The 23,263-nt window shown below is 40.9% G+C and overlaps 1 protein-coding gene across 1 annotated transcript in view; it reads right to left on the reverse strand.

The window, feature by feature from the left end:
• Positions 1–23,263, reverse strand: part of USP22 (ubiquitin specific peptidase 22) — a 74,670-nt gene that overhangs the window by 47,490 nt on the left and 3,917 nt on the right. Inside the window, exon 2 of the mRNA XM_064279427.1 lies at positions 687–819. Within this exon, the coding sequence (XP_064135497.1) occupies positions 687–819 (133 nt within the window). The remainder of the gene's footprint in view (positions 1–686; positions 820–23,263) is intronic.

Genomic DNA, 23,263 nt, shown 5'->3' on the forward strand with positions numbered 1-23,263 from the left:
TATGGCTGCTAACCAAAAGTCGGCAGTTCAAATCCACCAGCCGCTCCTTGGAAACCCTACAGGACTGTAATACTCTATCCTATAGGGTCACTATGAGCCAGAATCAACTCGACAGTCAGAATCGACTCGACAGCTTTGGTTTGTTGTTTTTGTTTTTCTGCACATTTAGATTCTGGCAATGGTTTCACATTAATTTTTCACAGAAAGTTGGATGGACATAACTAACATTAAGCCTCAGTAATTTGTCAATTAGGGTTATCTAAAATAACACCTACTTTAAAAGCCTTAAGGCAAGCAAGGTGCATACTCCATCTGAGCTCACTATAGCTCTTTTACCTCCCCTGTGAAGATTCAAGGAGACTTGGTGGCACAGTGGTTAAAGCACTTGACTGCTAACCGAAAGGCTGGCAGTTTGAAAGATGTGGCGGCCTCCTTTACAGACTTGGAAACCCTGTGGGGCAGTTATACTCTGTCCAACAGGACCACTATGAGTCAGAACTGACTCGAAGGCAATGGGTTTGGTTTTGGTTTTTGGTGAAGATTCACAGGGAGAGTACAGATATTTTCGATGAAAATGAAGCACACTTATGGAAGAAGTGGACTGCAAATCGAAATTCCAAGGACAGGAAGGTGGGGGAAGTGTTTGTTCCTGGAAGCCTGGTAAAACATTTCAGGGGGCGCCTTACCCAGGTTGTGTCGTTTCGACTTTGCGTGTTCATGAATATGTTTCTTTGTGAAACAGCCAAAAAAGACACAGTAGAGGCAGGAGTGGAGTCTGTTCAAGTGTGCACCACAGACATGACAGACGCACGACTTGGCCTGGAATTCAGAGAAGAAAAAAATTGATGAACAGCAAGTAGTAGGACAGCAGTTCTCAGAGAAAAGCATTTTAGTCAAGTGATCCACAGACGGTGTACTGACTGGAGAAAGGAGGCACCAAAGTATGCTCCACGTCTTCCTATGCTAAAAGGCCACTTTGGAAAATCTTTTGATTCCGTACCAGCCACAGGGCCCTTAGTTACTGAAACTGGTTTAAACTATGTAAAAAAAAAAAAAAAATATATATATATATACATATACACACACAGACACACACATATATAAAACCAAACCCAATACCACCTGGTGGATCTGAACTGCCGACCTCTTGGTTAGCAGCTGTCGCTCTTAGCCACTATGCCACTACAGTTTCCTATGTACGTATACAAATACACACATATATATATATAGTTACAGGAGATATTAGACAAAGCAGCTCTGTTAATAATGTAGCTATACACTCTCTTTCTGAAACAGTAATTACAGGATAAAAAAGATTAGCTCTTGATTGTTTACGTACTTCCCAAGCAAGAGTTTGCATTTAAAAACAGAATTACTGTGACATGTTAATGACACCTAAGTGGAAGTATACCGAGACATAAACCTAGCAAAAGCTCATTACTGGAGAGACAATGCATGCTGCAGACGCTCCTTGTGCATCTCCTTGTGATCTGTGGTCACAGCTAAGAAATTTGGACCAGACAAGCCTTTCAGACCATTGGCTTATGCAGTCTCCTCATTTTGATCTTTTATATTAACTTACTAAGCTACTTAGCATCTCAGATCCTAAAAGTTTATGAGCAGTCATCTAAGGTAAAGCAAATTGGCTCATTCTGACTACAGGAAAAATGAAGAGAAGATGCTAAAGAACCAACAAAAAATAACAAATGTTTCACAAATAGGTACCCTATAAAGCAGTATCTATGAAACCCAACTGTAGGGTCGCTATGAGTCAGAATCGACTCGACGGCACTGGTTTACTGGGTTATGAAACCCAAAGAACTTTAGTGATCAAAAATTCTAATCGAATCATGATCAGAATGGGAGAAATGTTAAATAGGGAAATTAATAAGGCTTCTTATTTTGATTTTAAGGTTTTTTTCCTTATCCACAAAACCATATACCAGCCATGAAAAGCCTGACCCAAACTGCAAAAGCCTGCCAGAAACTGCTCTACCAAACAAAAAAACCCTCGTTGCCATCGAATCCATTCCAACTCACAGCAGCCCTATAGGACAGAGTAGAACTGCCTCACACGGTTTCCAAAGAGCACCTGGTGGATTCCAACTGCCAACCTCTTGGTTAGGAGCTATAGCTCTTAACCACTAGATACTAGGGTTTCCAAATTTGTCATATCCTGCTAGAAAAGAAGAGCGGTCAAACCATTACCTCCTAATTTAAATTTCAACCAAGTCTCATGGCTGTAGGTAGGTGGAGGGCCAAATTATTAGCAGCCAGGCCACAAGTAATCTGGTATCAGTTGATTTCAATAAAGGGGGAAAGGAGGATTCAATCAATCATGTTAAGATTAGCCAACGGTTGGCATAACATAGTTTATAAAGAAAACGTTCTATATTCTACTTTGCTGAGTAACGTCTGGGGTCACAAAAGCCTGTGAGTGGCCATCTAAGATACTCCACTGGCCTCACCCCTTCGGGAGCAAGGCAGAATGAAAAAAACTAAAGACACAAGGGAAAGATTAGTCCAAAGGACTAATGGACCAGAACTACCACGGCCTCCACCAGACTGGGTCCTGGCTATCACCACTGACTGCTCTGACAGGCATAACAGAGGGTCCCAGAGAGAGCTGGAGAAAAACATGGGACAAAATTCTAACTCACAAAAAATGACCAGACTTACTGGCCTGACAAAGACTGGAGAAACCTCCAGAGTACGGCCCTGGACACCCTTTTAGCTCAGTAATGAAATCATTACTGAGGTTCACCCTTCAGCCAAAGATCAGACAGGCCCATAAAACAAAACAAGATTAAAGGGGCACACCAGCCCTGCGAAAAGGACTGGAAAGCAGGAAGAGACAGGGAAGCTGGTAACAGGGAACCGAAAGTCAAGAAGGGAGAGTGCTGACATGCCCTGGAGTTGTTAGCCAATGTCATGAAACAATATGACTACTGTTTAACGAGAAGCTAGTTTGTTCTGTAAACCTTCGTCTAAATTAAAAGATTAGCCAATGGGTTGATCTATATTTCTCCCTCCTCTTTTCCTTATAAGCCTAATTACACCTAGCTTCTTCAAGCCATTTGCCTTCTTCTGGAATCAAAATGGTCTCCCTCTGTGCACTGATTTAGGATGATAAGAAGAAATTTGCAAACTTCCAGCAATCAGACATACCAGAAGAACTGATCAAACTGGTTTGGTTGTTGGATTGAGGTGGCTAAGGATAAAGTCTTTTTAAGCCAATGATCAATTCTCTGAGGCAAAACATCTTGTGACTAGTGCAGAGTTGAGAGAGAAGAGAAAGACAGTCATTAAGCACATAGGTATCGTTAGTTAAAAGGTCAACCAATCCTGAGAGCTTTCTTTGTTTATAGAATAACCTATGTATCGATAAATCCCCTTTTCAGCATGATGAAGCAAAATTGCAGCCAATAGTGATTTTCCTGCTGTCGTTCTCCTGGTAAAACGGTCTAAATTGTATAATGAATAATCAGTTGGAGGATTCAGTTTGATCTTGCTCTTGAGGCAGTCGGCAGTGTTCCTCACTCCAGTGACTTGTCTGTCTCCAAATAAAGGATTTTTCCTTTTCCTCGCAAATAACTTGTCCACCATTTTAATTCTAGAACAGTAATGGCACAGTTGGCAGGATTTCTGAAGCAGCTTCTTCCATGGAACCCTGAAGAGAACTCGCCGGCAAACACCACTACACTATGGGCCCATTAAACCCTGTTTTATGCACTCCGCATCCCTTCACGAAGTTCTGGTGTGGGTAAGTTCTCTCAGAAAACATCCCTTTGTTTTTTTATAACCCAGAGGAATTATCCTTGTTCGGATTTGTATCTGAATTTTTTTGTTTGTATCCAGTTCATTTACTACTCCAAGACTTGCGAGACGGAAGAATCTTAAGGTGCATTTACTTCCCTAAGCTCAGAGTTAAGGGCACAATCTAGTGGCCTTTTTGAGAACTGCAATCTGATAAAATTTAAATTGAGGATATGTTGCTACCACATCACAGAGGTCTTAGAGAGCAGTCCCTTCCCGGAAGTGACATCTGCTCAACAGGCTGAGCTGACAGCTTTAAGCAGAGCCTGCCAGATGGCTTCTGGACAGCTGGTAACAATATATATAGATTCAAGGTATGGATTTTATTGGGGTTACCTTTGGAAAGCTGCAGATTAGGTTGTTAGAACTTGTGCTGTTTATTCAGAATTTAATCCTAGACACACATATCAACCAGCTCCAGGAAGTTATTCCTTTTCAACTGGTCTCATGTTAGAATGGCAAACAGATTTCATACAACTGACTCCTTCTCACATGCATAAACATGTTCTAGTAATGATATGCAGATACTCCCACTGGGTTGAAGCTTTCCCTTGCAGAACCTCTGTGGCTAGAAAACATCATTGCCACTTGGAGAACCCCAGCACTGCTATGCAGTGATTGCAGTTCTCATTTCACAGAGCAAGTAATCTCATCATACATGGAATTTTTCCAGTTCTTCCGCTGCCACATTGCCCCTACCATCCTCAATCATCAGGTTTGGTGGAACGAATAAATGGAATTCTAAAAACACAACTGGCCAAGCTGACTGTGTCCTTAGCACTGGTATGGCCTCAAGTACTCCCTATAGTTTCAATGAATCTTTGTTCCATTCCACATAAACTTACTCCTTTCAAGAATGTGACCAGGAAGCCAATTCTCCTTCCTTACAGAGCCAGTATCATTGACTCTATAACCTAATTGCTCCAAATCTTCTTAAATGTTGTCAAGGGATGATACATTATGCTTTCCAAATACAACAAGCTTTTTCTACCGATATGCCTCCAGATATTCAGAAGCCCAGAGTCTGGAAATTATGTATATTGGAAAAGACATCAATTAAAACCCTCTTTAGGGAGGCAGAGCCAAGATGGCGGAACAGACAGACGCTTCTGGCGAGCCCTCTTTACAACAAAGACCAAAAAAAAACAAGTGAAATGAGTATATTTGTGACAAGCTGGGAGGCCTGAGCATCAAAGGCAAGCTTAGATAACGAACTGAGGGGCAGGAGGAGGAAGAGACCATTCAGAAGTGGAGGGGAGTTACCGGACCTGAATTGCGGGGAGCCCTCAGGCACCATTCCCCGAGCAGGGGCCGCAGCGGTCTGGTACTAGCGTTCGGGGGCAGTTTTCTCAGGGAGAAGCAGCCAGCCACACAGCCCACTCACACATCCGCGACCTGAGAAGAACAGTGCTCTCGGCAAAAGCTAAGTACTTGCGTATATTTTACCATGCCCCCCCACCCCCACCCCCAAGCGGGCTTCAGAGACTGAATCCCTGGGCCTGAGATAGACCCTGGTGAGCACCTAGAGCCATCCTCCTGGCCTTGGGGAAGGAAAAAATTTGCATTTCGGAGAAAAGATAATTTGCTAGCTCCATTAACCAGAGGAGCTCAGGACAGAAGCAGCTCCTGACCAGGCATAAACCGTCCACGGACCTTGAGTACCTTTCCCTTCTGCTTGGACCTGTGTGGGCCTATTTCGGGAGAATAGACCCTTGCTGGCAAACTCCAACCACTCCAGCTGTGCGGTGGAGAGGTGGGTGTTTGATGTTTGACATTGCTTTGCCTATTAAACAAGGTTCTCACCTATCCACATCAGGGACCTAAGGAATGGTAGCTCCACTCAGGTCACCCAGCCACCTGCGACAGGGGTCCAAAGATAACTGGTACCTCCCAGTCCTTACAACCAAACACTATGGGTACCCATGATCCCTCTGCAGAACTCACCCACCAGAACGCTCCAGGGAACAGACACTCGGGGGTCGGTTCTCAGCCCCCTGCCTCGTTCAGAGCGTGACCCCCTGCTGCAATCAGATACCAGTATATACGCCAATCACCCCTGCCCCTCTAAGACTGTAGGACAGAGCCTGTACCGCACACTTGATGATCAGCTACCTAGAAACCTGAGCTGAATTCATACAAGAAAACTAAATGGACTCCTACACTGATATACCTGATAACAGCTTTAGCCAGCTGGGGACAGGACACCAGAGCTCCAAAGGCAAAAATAACCAAGCTAGCTTACTCAAGCAACCCATAGGGGTATACCAAAACAAAACAAAGCAAGCAGCCACGACACAGTAAGCAAGCATAAACTAATACAATAACTTATAGATGGCTCAGAGACAACAGTCAATATCAAGTCACAAAAAGAAACAGGCCATGATCACCTCAACAGGCTCTCAAAACAGAGAATCCAGGGATCTTCCAGATGAAAGTGCATTCCTGGAATTACCAGATGCAGAATACAAAAGTTTAATACACAGAACCCTTCAAGACATCAGGAAGGAAATGAGGCAATACACAGATCAAGCCAAGAAACACACAAATAAAGCAACTGAAGAAATTAGAAAGATTATTCAGGAACATAATGAAAAGTTTAATAAGCTTGAAAAATCCACAGACAGCAATCAGAAATTCAGAAAATTAACAATAAAATTACAGAATTAGACAACTCAATAGAAAGTCAGGGGAGCAGAACTGAGCTAGTAGAAGCCAGAATTTCTGAACTCGAAGATAAATCAGTTGGCACTAATATATTTGAAGAAAAATCAGATGAAAGAATTTAAAAAATGAAGAAACTTTAAGAATCATGTGGGACTCTATCAAGAGAAATAACCTACGAGTGATTGGAGTACCAGAACAGGGAGGGATAACAGAAAATACAGAGAAAATTGTTGAAGATTTGCTGGCAGAAAACTTCCCTGGTATTGTGAAAGATGAGAAGATATCTATCCAAGGTGCTCATCGAACTCCACATAAGGCAGATGTTAAAAGAAAGTCACCAAGACATATTATAATCAAAGTTGCCAAAACCAAAGATAAAGAGAGAATAATAAGAGCAGCAAGGGATAAATGAAAAGTCACCTACAAAGGACGGCCAATAAGAATAAGCTCGGACTACTTGACAGAAACCATGCAGGAAAGAAGGCAATGGGATGACATATTTAAAAAAACTGAAGGAAAAAATTGCCTGCCAAGAATCATATATCGAACAAAACTGTCTCTTAAATATGAAGGTGAAATTAAGACATTTCCAGATAAAAACAAGTTTAGGGAATTCGTAAAAACCAAACTACAAGAAATACTAAAGGGAGTTCTTTGGTTAGAAAATCAATAGTATCAGATACCAACCCAAGACTTGAACACTGGGCAGAGCAATCAGAAGTCAACCCAGACAGGGAAATCCAAAAACACAAAGATTATTGGAAAAAAAAAAAGCCAAAAACAGGGTAACAGCGATGTTATTACATAAAAGAAAACAACATTAAAATAATAAAGACGGACTGAAGAAATGTAATCATACACCTTCCATATGGAGAGGAAGATACGGCAATACAAAGAAATAAAAGTTAGTTTTAAATTTAGAAAAATAGGGGTAAATAATAAGGCAACCACAAAGGAGACAAACTATCCCACTCATCAAAATAAAATACAAGGGAAAAATAGACTCAGCTGAAACAAAATCAACAACAACAAATATATGGAAAGGACAATATATAACGAAAATCTACTCAACACATAAAATCAAGTAGGAAAAAGAAAATATCAACAACACACAAAAAAAGACATCAAAATGACAGCACTAAATTCATACATATCCATAAGTATCCTGGATGTAAATGAACTACATGCACCAATAAACAGAGAGTGGCAGAATGGATTGAAAAACAAGATCCGTCTATATGCTGCCTACAAGAGACACGCCTTAGACTTAGACACACAAACTAAAACTCAAAGGATGGAAAAAGATATACCAAGCAAAAAACAATCAAAAAAGAGCAGGAGTGGCAATATTAATTTCTGATAAAATAGACTTTAAAGTTCGATCCATCATAAAGGATAAGGAAGGACACTATATAATGATTAAACGGACAATACACCAAGAAGATATAACCATATTAAATATTTATGCACCCAATGACAGGGCTGCAAGATACATAAAACAAACTCTATCAGCATTGACAAGTGAGATAGACAGCTCCACAATAATAGTACGAGACTTCAAGACACCACTTTCGGTGAAGGACAGGACATCCAGAAAGAGGCTCAATAAAGACACGGAAGATCTAAATGCCACAATCAACCAACTTGCCCTCGTAGACATGCAGAACACTCCACCCATCAGCAACCAAGTATACTTTCTTTTCTAGTGCACATGGAACATTCTCTAGAATAGACCACATATTAGGTCATAAAGCAAGCCTTAGCAGAATCCAAAACATTGAAATATTACAAAGCATCTTCTCTGACCATAAGGCCATAAAAGTGGAAATCAATAACAGGAAAAGCAGGGAAAAGAAATCAAACACTTGGAAACTGAACAATACCTTGCTCAAAAAAAGACTGGATTATGGAAGACATTAAGGATGCAATAAAGAAATTCAGAGAATCCAATGAGAATGAAAACAATTCCTTTCAGAACCTTTGAGACATAGCAAAAGTGGTGCTCAGAGGTCAATTTATATCAATAAATGAACACATTCAAAAAGAAGAAAGGGCCAAAATCAAAGAATTATCCCTACAACTTGAACAAATAGAAAGAGAGCAACAAAAGAAACCCACAGGCACCAGAAGAAAACAAATAATAAAAATTAGAGCTGAACTAAATGAAATAGAAAACAGAAAAACAGCTGAAAGAATTAACAAGACCAAAAGCTGGTTTTTTGAAAAAAAGTCAACAAAATTGATAAACCACTGGCCAAACTGACAAAAGAAAAACAGGAGAGGAAGCAAATAACCAGAATAAGAAATGAGATGGGCGATATTACAACAGACCCAAGGGAAATTAAAAGAATCATATCAGATTACTATGAAAAACTATACTCAAACAAATTTGAAAATCTAGAAGAAATGGATGAATTCCTAGAAACACACTACCTACCTAAACTAACACAAACAGAGGTAGAACAACTAAATAGACACATAACAAAAGAAGAGATTGAAAACGTAATCAAAAAACTCCCAACACAAAAAAAAGCCCTGGTCCGGACGGCTTCACTCAGAGTTCTACCAAACTTTCAGAGAAGAGTTAACACCACTACTACTAAAGGTATTTCAGAACATAGAAAAGGATGGAATACTGCCAAACTCATTCTATGAAGCCACCATATCCCTGATACCAAAACCAGGTAAAGACACCACAAGAAAAGAAAATTATAGACCTATACCCCTCATGAATGTAGATGTAAAAATCCTCAACAAAATTCTAGCTAATAGAATTCAACAACATATCAAAAAAATAATTCACCATGACCAAGTGGGATTCACACCAGGTATGCAGGGATGGTTCAACATTAGAAAAACAATTAATGTAATCCACCACATAAATAAAACAAAAGACAAGAACCACATGATTTTATCAATTGATACAGAAAAGGCATTTGACAAAGTTCAACACTCGTTCATGATAAAACGTCTTAGCAAGATAGGAATAGAAGGAACATTCCTCAACATAATAAAGGGCATTTATACAAAGCCAACAGCCAACATCACCCTAAATGTAGAGAGAGCCTGAAAACATTCCCACTGAGATCAGGAACCAGACAAGGATGCCCTTTATCACCACTCTTATTCAACATTGTGCTGGAAGTCCTAGCCAGAGCAATTAGGCTAGATAAAGAAGTAAAGGGCATCCAGATTGGCAAGGAAGAAGTAAAGCTATCTAGATTTCCAGATGACATGATCTTATACACAGAAAACCCTAAGGAATCCTCCAGAAAACTACTGAAACTAATTGAAGAGTTCAGCAGAGTATCAGGATACAAGATAAACATGCAAAAATCAGCTGGATTCCTCTACATCAACACAAAGAACATCGAAGAGGAAATCACCAAATCAATGCCATTTACAGTAGACACCAAGAAGATAAAATACTTAGGAATAAATCTTACCAGATATGTAAAAGACTTATACAAAGAAAACTACAGTACACTTCTGCAGGAAACCACAAGAGACTTACATAAGTGGAAGAACATACCTTGCTTGTGGATAGGAAGACGTAACATTGTGAAAATGTCTCTTCTACCAAAAGCGATCTGTACATGAGGGAAAGAGGCCCCAGATAAATAAGGCATTACTGAAAAAGAAGAACAAAGTGGGAGGCCTTACTTTACCTGATCTTAGAACCTACTATACCGCCACAGTAGTCAAAACAGCCTGGTACTGGTACAACAACAGACACATGGACCAATGGAACAGAATTGAGAATCCAGACATAAATCCATCCACATACGAGCAGTTGATATGTGACAAAGGCCCCAAAACAGTTCAATGGGGAAAAGACAGTCTTTTTAACAAATGGTGCTGGCATAACTGGATATCCATCTGCAAAAAAATGAAACAAGACCCATACCTCACTCCATGCACAAAAACTAACTCAAAATGGATCAAAGACCTAAATATAAAATTTAAAACGATAAAGACCATGGAAGGAAAAATAGGGACAACGTTAGGAGCCCTAATACATGGCATAAACAGTATACAAAACGTTATAAAGAATGAAGAAGAAAAACTAGGTAACTGGGAGCTCCTAAAAATCAAACACCTATGCTCATCCAAAGACTTCACCAAAAGAGTAAAAAGACCACCTACAAGCTGGGAAAAAGTTTTTAGCGATGACACTTCTGATCAGCGCCTGATCTCTAAAATCTACATGATACTGCAAAAACTCAACTGCAAAAAGACAAATAACCCAATTAAAAAATGAGCAAAAGGTATGAATAGACACTTCACTAAAGAAGACATTCAGGTAGCTAACAGATAATATGAGGAAATGTTCACGATCATTAGCCATTAGAGAAATGCAGGTCAAAACTACAATGAGATTTTATCTCACTCTGACAAAAAACCCAGTGCTGGCATTAATCCAAAAAACACAAAATAATAAATGTTGGAGAGGATGTGGAGAGATTGAAACACTTATACACTGCTGGTGGGAATGTCAAATGGTACAACCACTTTGGAAATCAATTTGGTGCTTCCTTAAAAAGCTAGAAATAGAACTACCCTATGATCCAGCAATCCCACTCCTTGGAATATATCCTGGAGAAATAACAGCCTTTACACGAACAGATGTATGCACACCCAGCACTGTTTACAATAGCTAAAAGGTGGAAGCAACCAAGGTGCCCATCAATGGATGAATGGATAAATAAATTATGGTATGTTCACACAATGGAATACTACACATTGATAAAGAACAGTAAGGAATCTGTGAAACATTTCATAACGTGGAGGAACCTGGAAGGCATTATGCTGAGTGAAATTAGTCAGTTGCAAAAGAACAAATATTGTATAAGACTACTATTATAAGAACTTGAGAAACAGTTTAAACTGAGAAGAAAACATTCTCTTGTCGTTACGAGGGCGGGAGGGAGGGAGGTTGGGAGAGGGGCATTCACTAATTAGATAGTAGATAAGAACTACTTTAGGTGAAGGGAAAGACAGCACACAATTACAGGGGAAGTCAGCACAATTGGACTAAGCCAAAAGCAAAGAAGTTTCCTGAATAACCCGAATGCTTCGAAGGCCAGCATAGCAGGGGCAGGGGTCTGGGGACCATGGTTTCAGGGGACATCTAAGTCAATGGGCATAATAAAATCTATTAAGAAAACATTCTGCATTCCACTTTGAAGACTGGCATCTGGGGTCTTAAACACTAGCAAGCAGCCATTTAACATGCATCAATTGGTCTCAACCCACCTGGATCAAAGGAGAATGAAGAACACCAAGGACACGAGGTGATTACAAGCCCAAGAGACAGAAAGGGCCACATGAACCAGAGACTACATCAGCCTGAGACCAGAAGAACTAGATGGTGCCTGGCTACAACCGATGACTGCCCTGACAGGGAACACAACAGAGAACCCCTGAGGCAGCAGGAGAGCAGTGGGATGCAGACCCCAAATTCTCATAAGACCAGACTTCATGGTCTGACTGAGACTGGAAGGACCCCAGTGGTCATGGCCCCCAGACCTTCTGTTGGCCCAGGACAGGAACCATTCCCAAAGCCAACTCTTCAGACATGGATTGGACTGGACAATGGGTTGGAGAGGGATGCTGGTGAGGAGTGAGCTTCTTGGATCAGGTGGACGCTTGAGACTATGTTGGCATCTCCTGCCTGGAGGGGAGACGAGAGGGTGGAGGGGGTTAGAAGCTGGCGAAATGGACACAGAAAGGGAGAGTGGAGGGAGAGAGAAGGCTGTCTCATTAGGGGGAGAATAATTGGGAGTGTGTAGCAAGGTGTATATGGGTTTTTGTGTTAGAGACTCACTTGATTTGTAAACTTTCCCTTTAAGCACAACGAAAATCATTAAAAAAAAAAAAAAAAAAAAAAACACTCTTTAGAACCTAGATGGAAGGGGCCATATTTAGTCTTACAATTACGCTGCAAAACTGCAGGGAGTCAAATCCCGGGTCACAGCTTAAGAAGACAAAAGTTTCCCAACAGGGCAGTAAAGCCACAGGTTGACTGAAGCTGGAGTTGAAGCTCTGTCCTAAGACCACAACCCTGCTCTAAATGCAGAGAATCCTGCTGTAGGCACATCAGAGGAATCAAAGGCTGCCTTTGCCTCCAGCTGAACTTTTGCGTTTAACTTTTGCTTGTTTCTGTTTATTACTCTTTTTCATTCATTGACTGGAAGCATAGTTTAATCCATGTACTGGCACGAAATCAAATTTTGATTATTTTATATCCTGTTTTTCAATTATCATGTTTATTATTAAGGTGACTGCATTTTTGTTACTAATCACAGAGGCTGGCCATTCTTGGAAGGAAAATGCCTTCGGCAGATTTTCACAACCTGTAGCCAGTGCTAGTGACCTTATAAATCGCTGGATTTGTCACCAAAATCCCAGGTCAGTTTAAAAAAAACTCTGATCCTGAAATAAGAGCTTTCACAAATAGATAAACGCACACCCATGTTCAATGCAGCACTGTTCACAATTCCAAAAAGACGGAAACTACCTAGAAGGCCATTAACAGACAAATGGATAAACAAGTTATGGTATATTCACACAATGGAATACCACACGATATAAAGAACAATGATGAATCCATGAAACATCTCACAACATGGATGAATCTAGAAGACTTTACACTGAGTAAAATTAGTCGCAAAAGGACAAATATTGTATGAGACTACTATTATAAGAACCCACGAAAAAGTTTAAACACAAAAGAAAACATTCTTCGATGGTTACAAGCGTAGGGGAGGAGGGAGAGGGGTATTCACTAACTAGATAAAAACCATAGTAGACAAGAATTATTTTAGGTGATGGGAAGGACAACACACAATACAGAGGAAATCAGGACAACTCCACTAACACAAAAGCTAAGAAGTTTCCTGAACAAAAAAGCAAACACTTCGAGGGACAGAGCAGCAGGGGTGGGAGTAAGGGGACCATGGTTTCAGGGGATATCCAGGTCAACTGGCATAACAAAGTTTATCAAGAAAATGCTCTGCATCCCACTTTGGTGAGTGGCACCTGGGCTCTTAAAAGCTAGAAAGCGGCCATCTAAGATGCATCACTTGGTCCCAACCCACCTGGAGCAAAGGAGAATGAAGAACACCAAAGACACAAGGAAAATGTTAGCCCAAGAGACAAAAAGAGCCACATAAACCAGAGACTCCATCAGCCTGAGACCAGAAGAACTAGATGGTGCCTGGCTACCACCAATGACTGCCCTGACAGGGAACAAAACAGAGAGTCCCTGATGGAAGAGAAAGGCGGGGTGCAGAACTCAAATTCTAGTAAAAAGACCAGACTTAATGGTCTGAGACTGGAGGAACCCTAGAAGACATGGTCCCCAAACTCTCTGTTAACCCAAAACTAAAGCCATTCCCAAAGCCAACTCTTGAAAGATTAGACCGGACTATAAAGCATAAAACGATACTCGTGAAGAGTGTGCTTCTTAGTTCAAGTAGATACACGAGACTAAATAGGCATCTCTTGTCCAGAGGAGAGATGAGAAGGCAGAAAGGGACAGGAGCTGATTGAATGGACACGGGAAATCTGGTGTGGAAATGAGGACTGTGTTGTCACCTTATAATAGGGATTGCAGCGAGGGTCATATAACAATACGTGTAAAAATTTTTGTATGAGAAACTAACTTGAGCTGCAAACATTCACTTAAAGCACAATTTTAAAAAAACAAAAAACTCTGATCCCTTAGCTTTCTCATTTTTGAATTATCATATAACATCACCTCACACTAAAAATGTTGGCTCAGCCCTTAAGAGGGCTATAACGGTAAAATTATGGAAGCCCCGACTGTTAGTCATACACCACCAATTCCTTGTTCTAATTTAACTGCCATCCAGCTTACTGATAACAGCTTTGATAAATTATTATCGAGGGAACATCCAGACATGCCCTGTAACCAAAAAAACTGGCTCACAGCAACCCTACAGGACAGAGGAGAACTGCCCCAGAGGGTTTACAAGGAACAGCTGGTGGATTCGAACTGCTGGTGGATTCGAACTGCTGACCTTCTGGTTAACAGTCAAGCTCTTAACCACTGTGCCACCAGTGCTCCTTACCCTGTAAACAGGAGTATTTTCAGACTGAGCATCAGAGTACTATTATTCTGACTGGCATGAAGGCCGTCTCAGACGCGTAACCACTAACCAGCACGTTCCTCCACTTTATGACAATGAATGTTCACGTAATTATTCACAGCAAGAACTGCTTTTTGGATGCCTACCCATATGTGATAATTCTTTACTTGAGACTTGGTTAACACATGCGAAAGCTAATTTTTCTATTTGGTACTCCCATTCTAAGGAAGTGGTATGTGCCCCACATGGATATACCTTTTTATGTGGGGGTTCAAATTATATTCGTATCTATGATCCTTTTCCTAAAGATAATTCTTATAACTGGGCTATTCCTTTTGTTGGTGGGTGGCATTTAGGAGGGAGCAATGTACTTTGGGCTCTCTGGGACTGCCCCTAGACATTCATGGCTATAATGATAGCTTACAGTGGACCAGTAAACTAAAGGTAATAAACCTAGTGAAAAAAGACAGATAATCCTGTTAGTTGAACATGCAGGTTGGGGATGGTCATTTTTGAGGGCTTAAGTCCCTACATACAGAATAGCTAAATTAGAAAAATGTTTACGGAATTTATTCATTACCATGGCTCAAATTGCTGACGAAGCAGCTGACGGAACAGCAGCTGAACAAAAGTCCACAGGAGAAGTGGGACAAGGTATTAATCAAATTCGCCAACAAACTACCTGGTTACATATCACTCCCCTACAGGCCCCTCACTTGCTTGAGTGGTTGCCTCAGGGAATTGGGTTTTGGGCTCATTCCTTTTTATAAGGCATACTGATTATTTTAATTTTAGTAATAATAGTAATCAGCCCAATTAAATACACTATTTTTTGTGTCACCAAGTGCCAGTACTAGAGAACCAATTCAACTGCCAAACAAATGATGTATGGGAATTCTGCCCACTTCTGCAACACTGTGGACAGCTTGGCTACCTCGTATTAAAACACTCGGGCTCTTTGAGGGGTCATCTTGTCACCCTAATGAAGAACCAGATAAACAGAGCCTTGAGTTTAAAGTACCTGCTATGGCTGCCATCTAGGAGCCACTTAAGCCTAAGGCATTGTCTTCTGCATGATCATCGATTTACCTCCTGTAATTCAATGGTCAAAGGAGGGATTGATTTAGGATTATAGTAAGAAATCTGCAAATTCTCCAGGAATCAAACATACCAGAAGAACTGACCGAACTGGTTTTGGTTGTTGAATTGAGCTAGCTGGCTAAGAATAAAGGGTCTTTTTAAGTAAAAGATCATTCCCTGAGGCAAAACACCAGTAGTTTTAGGCAAAATCTCAGTAATTTCAGGCAAAACATCCTCTGACTAGCCTGGAGTTGAGAGAAAAAGAGAAACACAGCCATTAAGCACAAAGATATCGTTCCTGAAAAGGTCAACCAATCTTGAGAGGTATCTTTGTTTATAAAATAACCTATATATTGATAAATCCCCTTTTTAGCATGACAAAGCAAAATTGTTGGCAAGAGTGGTTTTCCTGCTTTCTTTCTCCTGGTAAAATGGTATAAACTGCATAAGGAATAATCAATTGGCAGACTCAATTTGATCTTCCTCTTGAGGCAGTAAGCTGTGTCCCTCAAGTGCTTTGTGTTGTCTATCTCCGAATAAAGGATTTATCCTTCTCCTTAAAAATAACTTGTACTTCATTTTAATTCTAGAACAGCATATTTGAATAATTGCTCAGAATAAACTTAATGTTCCAATTTCAGTAAGTTTTGATTATTAACACCCCTAAAGGTACTTAAGGAGGCCCTGTGACCCAGTGGTTAAAGCTCTGGGCTGCTAACTGAAAGGTCAGCAGTTCGAGCCCATCAGTCACTCTGTGGGAGGAAGATGTGGCAGTCTGCTTCCCTAAAGATTACAACCTTGGGAAACCTATGGGGCAGATCTACTTTGTCCTACAGGGTCACCACGTGTCAGAACCTATTTGACAGCAATAGGTTTTAAAGATACTTACTTTAATTCAAAACTAACTCCATGTAAGAAAACTCAGCCTACAGCCTCAACTATCAAAACACATAAGCCACAATTACACTTGCTGACAACATTCAATTTTACCTAAGCCCGTGAAAACAGAGAAGGTTAGGAAATTCTCCTACCCTCTTGTGTTCCAGAACCACTCTTCCCCATATGACTTGGGTAAGACTCAGGGATGTCCCCCTGTTCACCTATGACAGGCCAGATACGTGCCCTCTGAGTTCCCATTCCCTGCCTCATAAATGATAAGAAGAACTGCTTGTCTCCACTGATCAATCAGAACAAAATGTTTATTAACCAAAGTGGTTAAGCTCTCCTCCCAATTCCCTCAGCCTGATGTAACATACCCCCCCTCCTTAAAGGCCTCCCCTGGAGAAAAGGCTGCCCTTAGAGTAAAACCATCTCTGATTTACTATCCCATCGTGCTCATCCCACTTCCCCATACCTGGTTCTCTGTAGTCTTGTTTATCCTCACCTCTATAAAAGAAACACCATTTTTGCCTAACTCTTGAGATGCTAACTGAACTAATTGGTCAGTGTTCCCCTACTGCAATAGTCCCCCTCCTCTTCCTCTTCCAGTGGTCCCTCCCACCCCCCATCCCCCCACACAATAATTCTTTGGAGTTAAGTCTCTCCTTACCAAGTCCAAATTTGTTTCTATTTGACCGTTATACTAACTGTAAACCTTCTGCAGATCATCAAACTGGATTTCCAACTTCTAAAATAACACCACAATATCCAATTCTCTTTTGTTTTGATGGGGTACAGGGGAGATGAAGGAAGGTAGAAAATAAGGTCTAGGGAAGGAAAGGTTAAAATATAAAAGGCTCAAAACACAAAGGCTGGCAAAACAAACACTACATACTACATGCCTAAGGTGTGCTTCACACAGGTGTCAGGTACTTGCTGTGAGTTTGCGGCTCCCTCCTTGAAGCCACACCAGGAAGAAGGTTTTAAGCCTTTGACATATGAAGAAACTAAAACTAAAATGACTGACATTTCAGGCTAGATAACTCTTTGTGGTGGGGAGGGGGAGGCTTGTCCTGTGCTTTGTGGGTTTTTGAGTCGCATCCCTGGCCTCCTCCCTCTAGATGCCAGTAGCAATCCTACTCCTAGGTGTGACAACCAACACTGTCCCCAGACACTGCCAGATGTCTCCTGGAGGAGAAATAGCTGTCTCTTCCCCCACACTCCCCAGCTAAGAACCACCGTCCTGATGTAATGCACACTGAGGCGTATTAAAGACTTCTAAAACCTTGTAGAAGTAGTGGTTGTATCATCTATTTCTTCTTCCAGTGATAAATCAAAGGAATTAACAGGCTTTAACAGCTTTCAGCATACAGGTGGAATTTTCAAATTACACAGACGGTCACACTTGATGAATAACAAATGATGTTTCCAAATACCATCAGAATTTTCCTTTCAGACGTAAATACAATGCTATGAACGGATTTCTGGAGGTTCTTAGTTATAGCCACAAACCACAATCTATTTACTATTCGCCACGCATGTAAAGAAAGGGAAAAATTAAGAGGTGCTCTTGATTTTTATCGTTCAGGATATTTTAAAGGCATGACCATGATTTTTAAAAACTCCTCTGTGAGACTGGAGAAACCTTGAGAGTATGGCCCCTGGACACCCTTTCAGCTCAGTAATGAGGTCACTCCTGAGGTTCACCCTTTAGCCAAAGATTGAACAGGCCCATGGAACAAAACAAGGCTGAGGGGGTGTACCAGCACTGGGGCAGGCACTGGAAGGCAGGAGGAAGCCAGAAAGCCGGTAACATGGAACCCTGGGGTTGAGAAAGGAGAGTGTTGGTATGTTGTGGGGTTGTTAACCAATGTCATAATCCACTGAAAAACCCACTAACATCGAGTCAATTCCGACTCATAGCGACCCTATAGGACAGAGTAGAACTCCCCCACAGAGTTTCCAAGGAGCGTCTTCATACAACAATGTATATACTGTTTGATAAGAGACTGGTTTGTTCTGTAAACCTTCATCTAAAGCACATTAAAAAAAAAAAAAAAACTCCTCTGTGAGCTTAATAAACAAGTATGCCCAATTCTATTTATATGAACAAAAAGTTAATGCAACACTAGCAATACCCTGAAAATAGAAATTCATCACAATTCTTATCAGTATTAAGTATACAATTTTAACACAGCACCACCTCTTTAAAATACAAAAAAATAAAAATTTAAAGAGACCAAAATAGAGCCCTGAATTTTAAATCTGACATTGTGTCATCTGTTCTTCTTATACAAGAACATCAACATAGAAAAATCTGCCTAAAGAAAAGGGGTTCAGGAACTTTAGCTGCACAAAAAGGAAAACCATTACAATTACACAGAAGCGTATCAGCTACAACTATAAAGCACGGAAGTTTATCGTGTCCCAACACTATAATAAGATCAGGGAAGGAACATTACAAATATGCGTAAATATACATACACACGACTCGACTACATCTTTTTTCCTCAGGAAGAGCCCAGGCACAATACACATTTAAAGGCACTTAATCGAATCCCTCATTCGGGCCCTCCTTACGTGCTGTCTCAAGCACAACTGATGGCCATCACCGTAGACACCGCGAACAGCTGCCACATACTGGAGGCATAAACAATTCACGAATTACGTGAAGTTCCTAAATGAGAACACACACGTTCTTACTTAGATCTCTTCCAAGCAACTGGCTTATGACAAACTGACTTCTCTCCTCAGACGCTGACGAGGACATGTGAAAAGGAATAGGAGCCTCTGAAGATTTCTTGCTGGCCCCAATTAGGCACAATTTAAGCAAAAAACAAAAAAGAACAGTAACAAGAATGAATTATTATACACAGAATAAAAAAGGGATCGATAAAAGTTCATACTGAAATACTACACACACACATTTAAATAGTCTCTACAAGAGAATTTCATCTAATAAATGTAGAAGACAAAAATAGAAAATAATTTTATAACCATCATAGTAATAAGTGATTCAGGCAAGAATCGTCAATGAATGCTAAAACCACTGCATAAAAAAAATGCTAGGGCATCAGGTATTCAGTTTCAAAGCATCACCCTAAAGATCAGTTTATTAACTAAAAGGGAAAGGGCTACCTTTACAGCAGAGCATCTGTAAGACTCCCCCTTAACCCACTTTATCAGTGCCGGTAAGGAACAAGCTGGCAGCATGTGCTCCCCAGTGTAGTGCAGAGAAGCACACAACATCCCCTACTCGGACCAACACTGGGCAGTGAAGCTACAGATAAGCCAGAGGGTAAGGCCAGACTGGGCCCAGGGGGTACTGGATCAGAGTTGGAGACATCAGCATGGACTCACACTTGTCTTAATAATGGATGCAGATACTCACCCCCAGGGAAGTACGGCATCACTCCCCAACCACTTCAGTGTGGGCTCAGCATAGTGACCTCCTTCCAAAGAGCACAGTATGGAGGGACAGGGAGGAAGATTAACATTACAGTGGACAAACCTGACAAACACGACCTCAGCCAGGTGATCAAGGTTCACGTCAAAGTGATAGGTCCTGTTGATAGTGTGTACCCTATCAACAGGACTTATCACCTAGTGTTATGATGAGAATGGCATTTACTCCCAGAAACCCACAACCCCAGTCTAATCCTGAGAAAAATATCAGACAAATCCCAATTGAGGGACAGTCTACAAAATACCTGACCAGTGCTGCTCAAAACTGTCAGGGTCATCAACAAGGCAAGTCTGAGAAATTGTCCCAAGCCAAGAAGAGCCTAAGGAGGCATGATGACTAAAAGTAATGTGGGATCCTAAATAGGATCCTAAACGGAAAAAGAACATCAGGTAAAAACTAAGCAAATCTGAATAAAGTATGTTGTTTAGTTAATAATAATGGATCAATATCAGTCATTAGTTGTGCTAAATGTACCACAGTAATGTAAGCTGTTAACAATAGGAGAAACTTGGCGGGGGGGGGAATGCAATATGGGAAAGCTCTGTAACATCATTGCAACTTTTCTGTACTTCTAAAACTAGTCTCAATTGAGTTTATTAAATTGTATAGAGCTAAAAGCACAGAAAGAAGCCCTGGTCGCACAGTGGTTAAGCCCTCGGCTGCTAATAAAAAGGTCAGCAGTATGAACCCACCAGCTGTTCTGCAGGAGAAGGGTGTGGCAGTCTGCTTCCACAAAGAGATACAGCCTTGGAATTCTAACTCAAAAAGAATGATCAGACTTGCTGGCCTGAAGGAGGCTGGAGAAATCCTGAGAGTATGGCCCTCGGACACCCTTTCAGCTCAGTAATGAGGCCACTCCTGAGGTTCAACCTTCAGCCAAAGACTGAACAGGCCATGGAACAAAACAAGACTAAAGGGGTGCACCAGCCCTGGGGCAGGGACTGGAAGGCAGGAGGGAACAGGAAAGCTGGTAAAAGAGAAGCCGGGGTTGAGAAGGGAGACTGGTGACATGTTGTGGGATTGTTAACCAATGTCTTAGAACCATGTGTGTACTAACTCTATGATAAGAAACTACTTTGTTCTGTAAACCTTCATCTAAAGAATAACTCAAAAAAAAAGATTTACAGCCTTGGAAACCCTGCAGGGCAGTTCTACTTTGTCCTATAGGGTCTCTATGAGTCAGAATCGACTCGACGGCAATGGGTTTTTGGTTTTTAAAAACACACACATACACACCAATGAGCACAACTGGAGAAATCTGCAGGAGATCAGTGGAATTGTATCAAAGGTGAAGTGTATCAATGTCAACACCCTGGTGGTGATACTCTGCTGTAGTTTTGCAAGATGTTACCATGGGAGAAACTAGGTAAAAGGCATCATCAGGATAGCTCTGTAACAGTTCTTGTAACAGCACGTAAATCTCAAAATAAAAAGCCTAATAGAAGAAAAAAAAATTTTACTTTTAGACATTTTACTTGGAAAACTATTCCCTACCTAGTATGAATGTGCAATGTTTTGCTTTAACGGTTTGCAAAATCTAACTCATCAACAACTAAAAAAGATAACTCCTCCAAGGAAGTTTGGGAAAAAAAAATCTTTTTTTAAAGGATGTAACAAATAAAAAGTGAGCTAGAAACACTTTGAGGCTGCCCACAAGACCATTCAGAAAGTCCCTCCAGGTATTCTGTTTGTATAAACCAGTAACAGAACCGTTTTTACTCAAAAAATTCAAGCATAAGAGACATGAAAACGTCATATCTTAATAGAAAGATCTCAGACTTCAGAACCAAAATACACCAATAAAAATGGATGGCAACTAGGAGATGACCGTATAGGACCACGGAATAAATCTTTTTCTAAATCACACAGCAAAGTACCAACGACTCCAGATAAATACTACAAGTCCATTCACTTCAGTGATCACCCTTTCCCCACTATAACCCAAGGCCAGGGACGGCCTCTTAAGCCCAGCTTAGTAACTAGGCCCGCTCCTTCTCAAGCAGGTGTCCACAGACCCATGGCCTGCACCTTCACTTCGTAGAAGGCACAAAATGGAAGGCGGGAGGGTATACTTGTTCCCTATGAAAGGATCTCTTTAAAGTTCACTGTTGTGCTTTGCCTGGAGTGTTTGTATTTCTCTCCGTTTAGTCACTCTATCCCACCCCCCATCCCGTTGTTTCCTATACACGAAACTGCGAATGTATTCTTTAACAGCTTAACTTTTTATTATGTAAACTTTCAAAGAAACACAAAGGCACGATGAACTCCCAGGTACTCGCACCTAGCTTCAGTAACCATCAACAGTTATCAACCAGATTATATTTAAAAAAAAAAAAAAAAAAGCAGCAACCTCTGTATACATCAAAGGGCCAGCTTTCATGGTAGAGCTGTTGGCATCTACGGATGGCACTGTCAGGCTGTTCGAACTTAGTGTACTTTTTAAATGCCTGTGCAGTTCACGTTGGATACCAAGTAGACAAATCATTCACATTTCAACCCTGCAGCAAACAAAAACATATATGGTGAAAAATACCTGGTGTAAGATTATGCCTCCTTTGAGCTGATTACCAGAGGTCTAAGTTTCAAAAGGAAACCCTGGCAGCGTAGTGGTTAAGTGCTACAGCTGCTGTCGAATCCACGAGGAGCTCCCTGGAAACTCTATGGGGCAGTTCTACTCTGTCCTATAGGGTCACTATGAGTCAGGATTGACTCAATGGAAATGGGTTTAAGTTTCAAAAGAGTTTATTAAAAAGTAGAAAATAAACAGTGGTGTTTCCATTCAATGGAATATTAAGGGCACAGCTGAAAAGAATAAAATGTGAGATCTGTATGTATGGGCAAATAAAAAAAACAGAAACCCCGGTGGTGCAGGGGTTAAGCACTCGGGAGAAAACACCTGGCAGCTGTGCTCCTGTAAAGATTTATAGCCTAGAAACCCTATGGGGGCAGTTCTACTCTGTCCTAGGGTCACTGTGAGTCGGAATCAACTTGAGGGCCCATAACAATATGCATGCGTTTGCAATTCTGAAGACGTCTGGAAGACCCAGACAGCAAAATAACCTCAACAGTGATTACCTGAAGGTCAGGGAGAACTTACCTTGTATAAACCTTTGAGTACTTTATTTTTACCCATTGAGGATATTATCGTTTTTATTATTTTTTTAAAATGCAGACTCACAAATTTTAAGCATAAAACCAACTGACATTTGAACATCTAGAATTACCTACATATTCCTTTTGTGTA

The sequence above is a fragment of the Loxodonta africana genome, chromosome 2 (assembly GCF_030014295.1).
Source record: "Loxodonta africana isolate mLoxAfr1 chromosome 2, mLoxAfr1.hap2, whole genome shotgun sequence".
NCBI classification, from domain to species: Eukaryota; Metazoa; Chordata; class Mammalia; order Proboscidea; family Elephantidae; genus Loxodonta; species Loxodonta africana.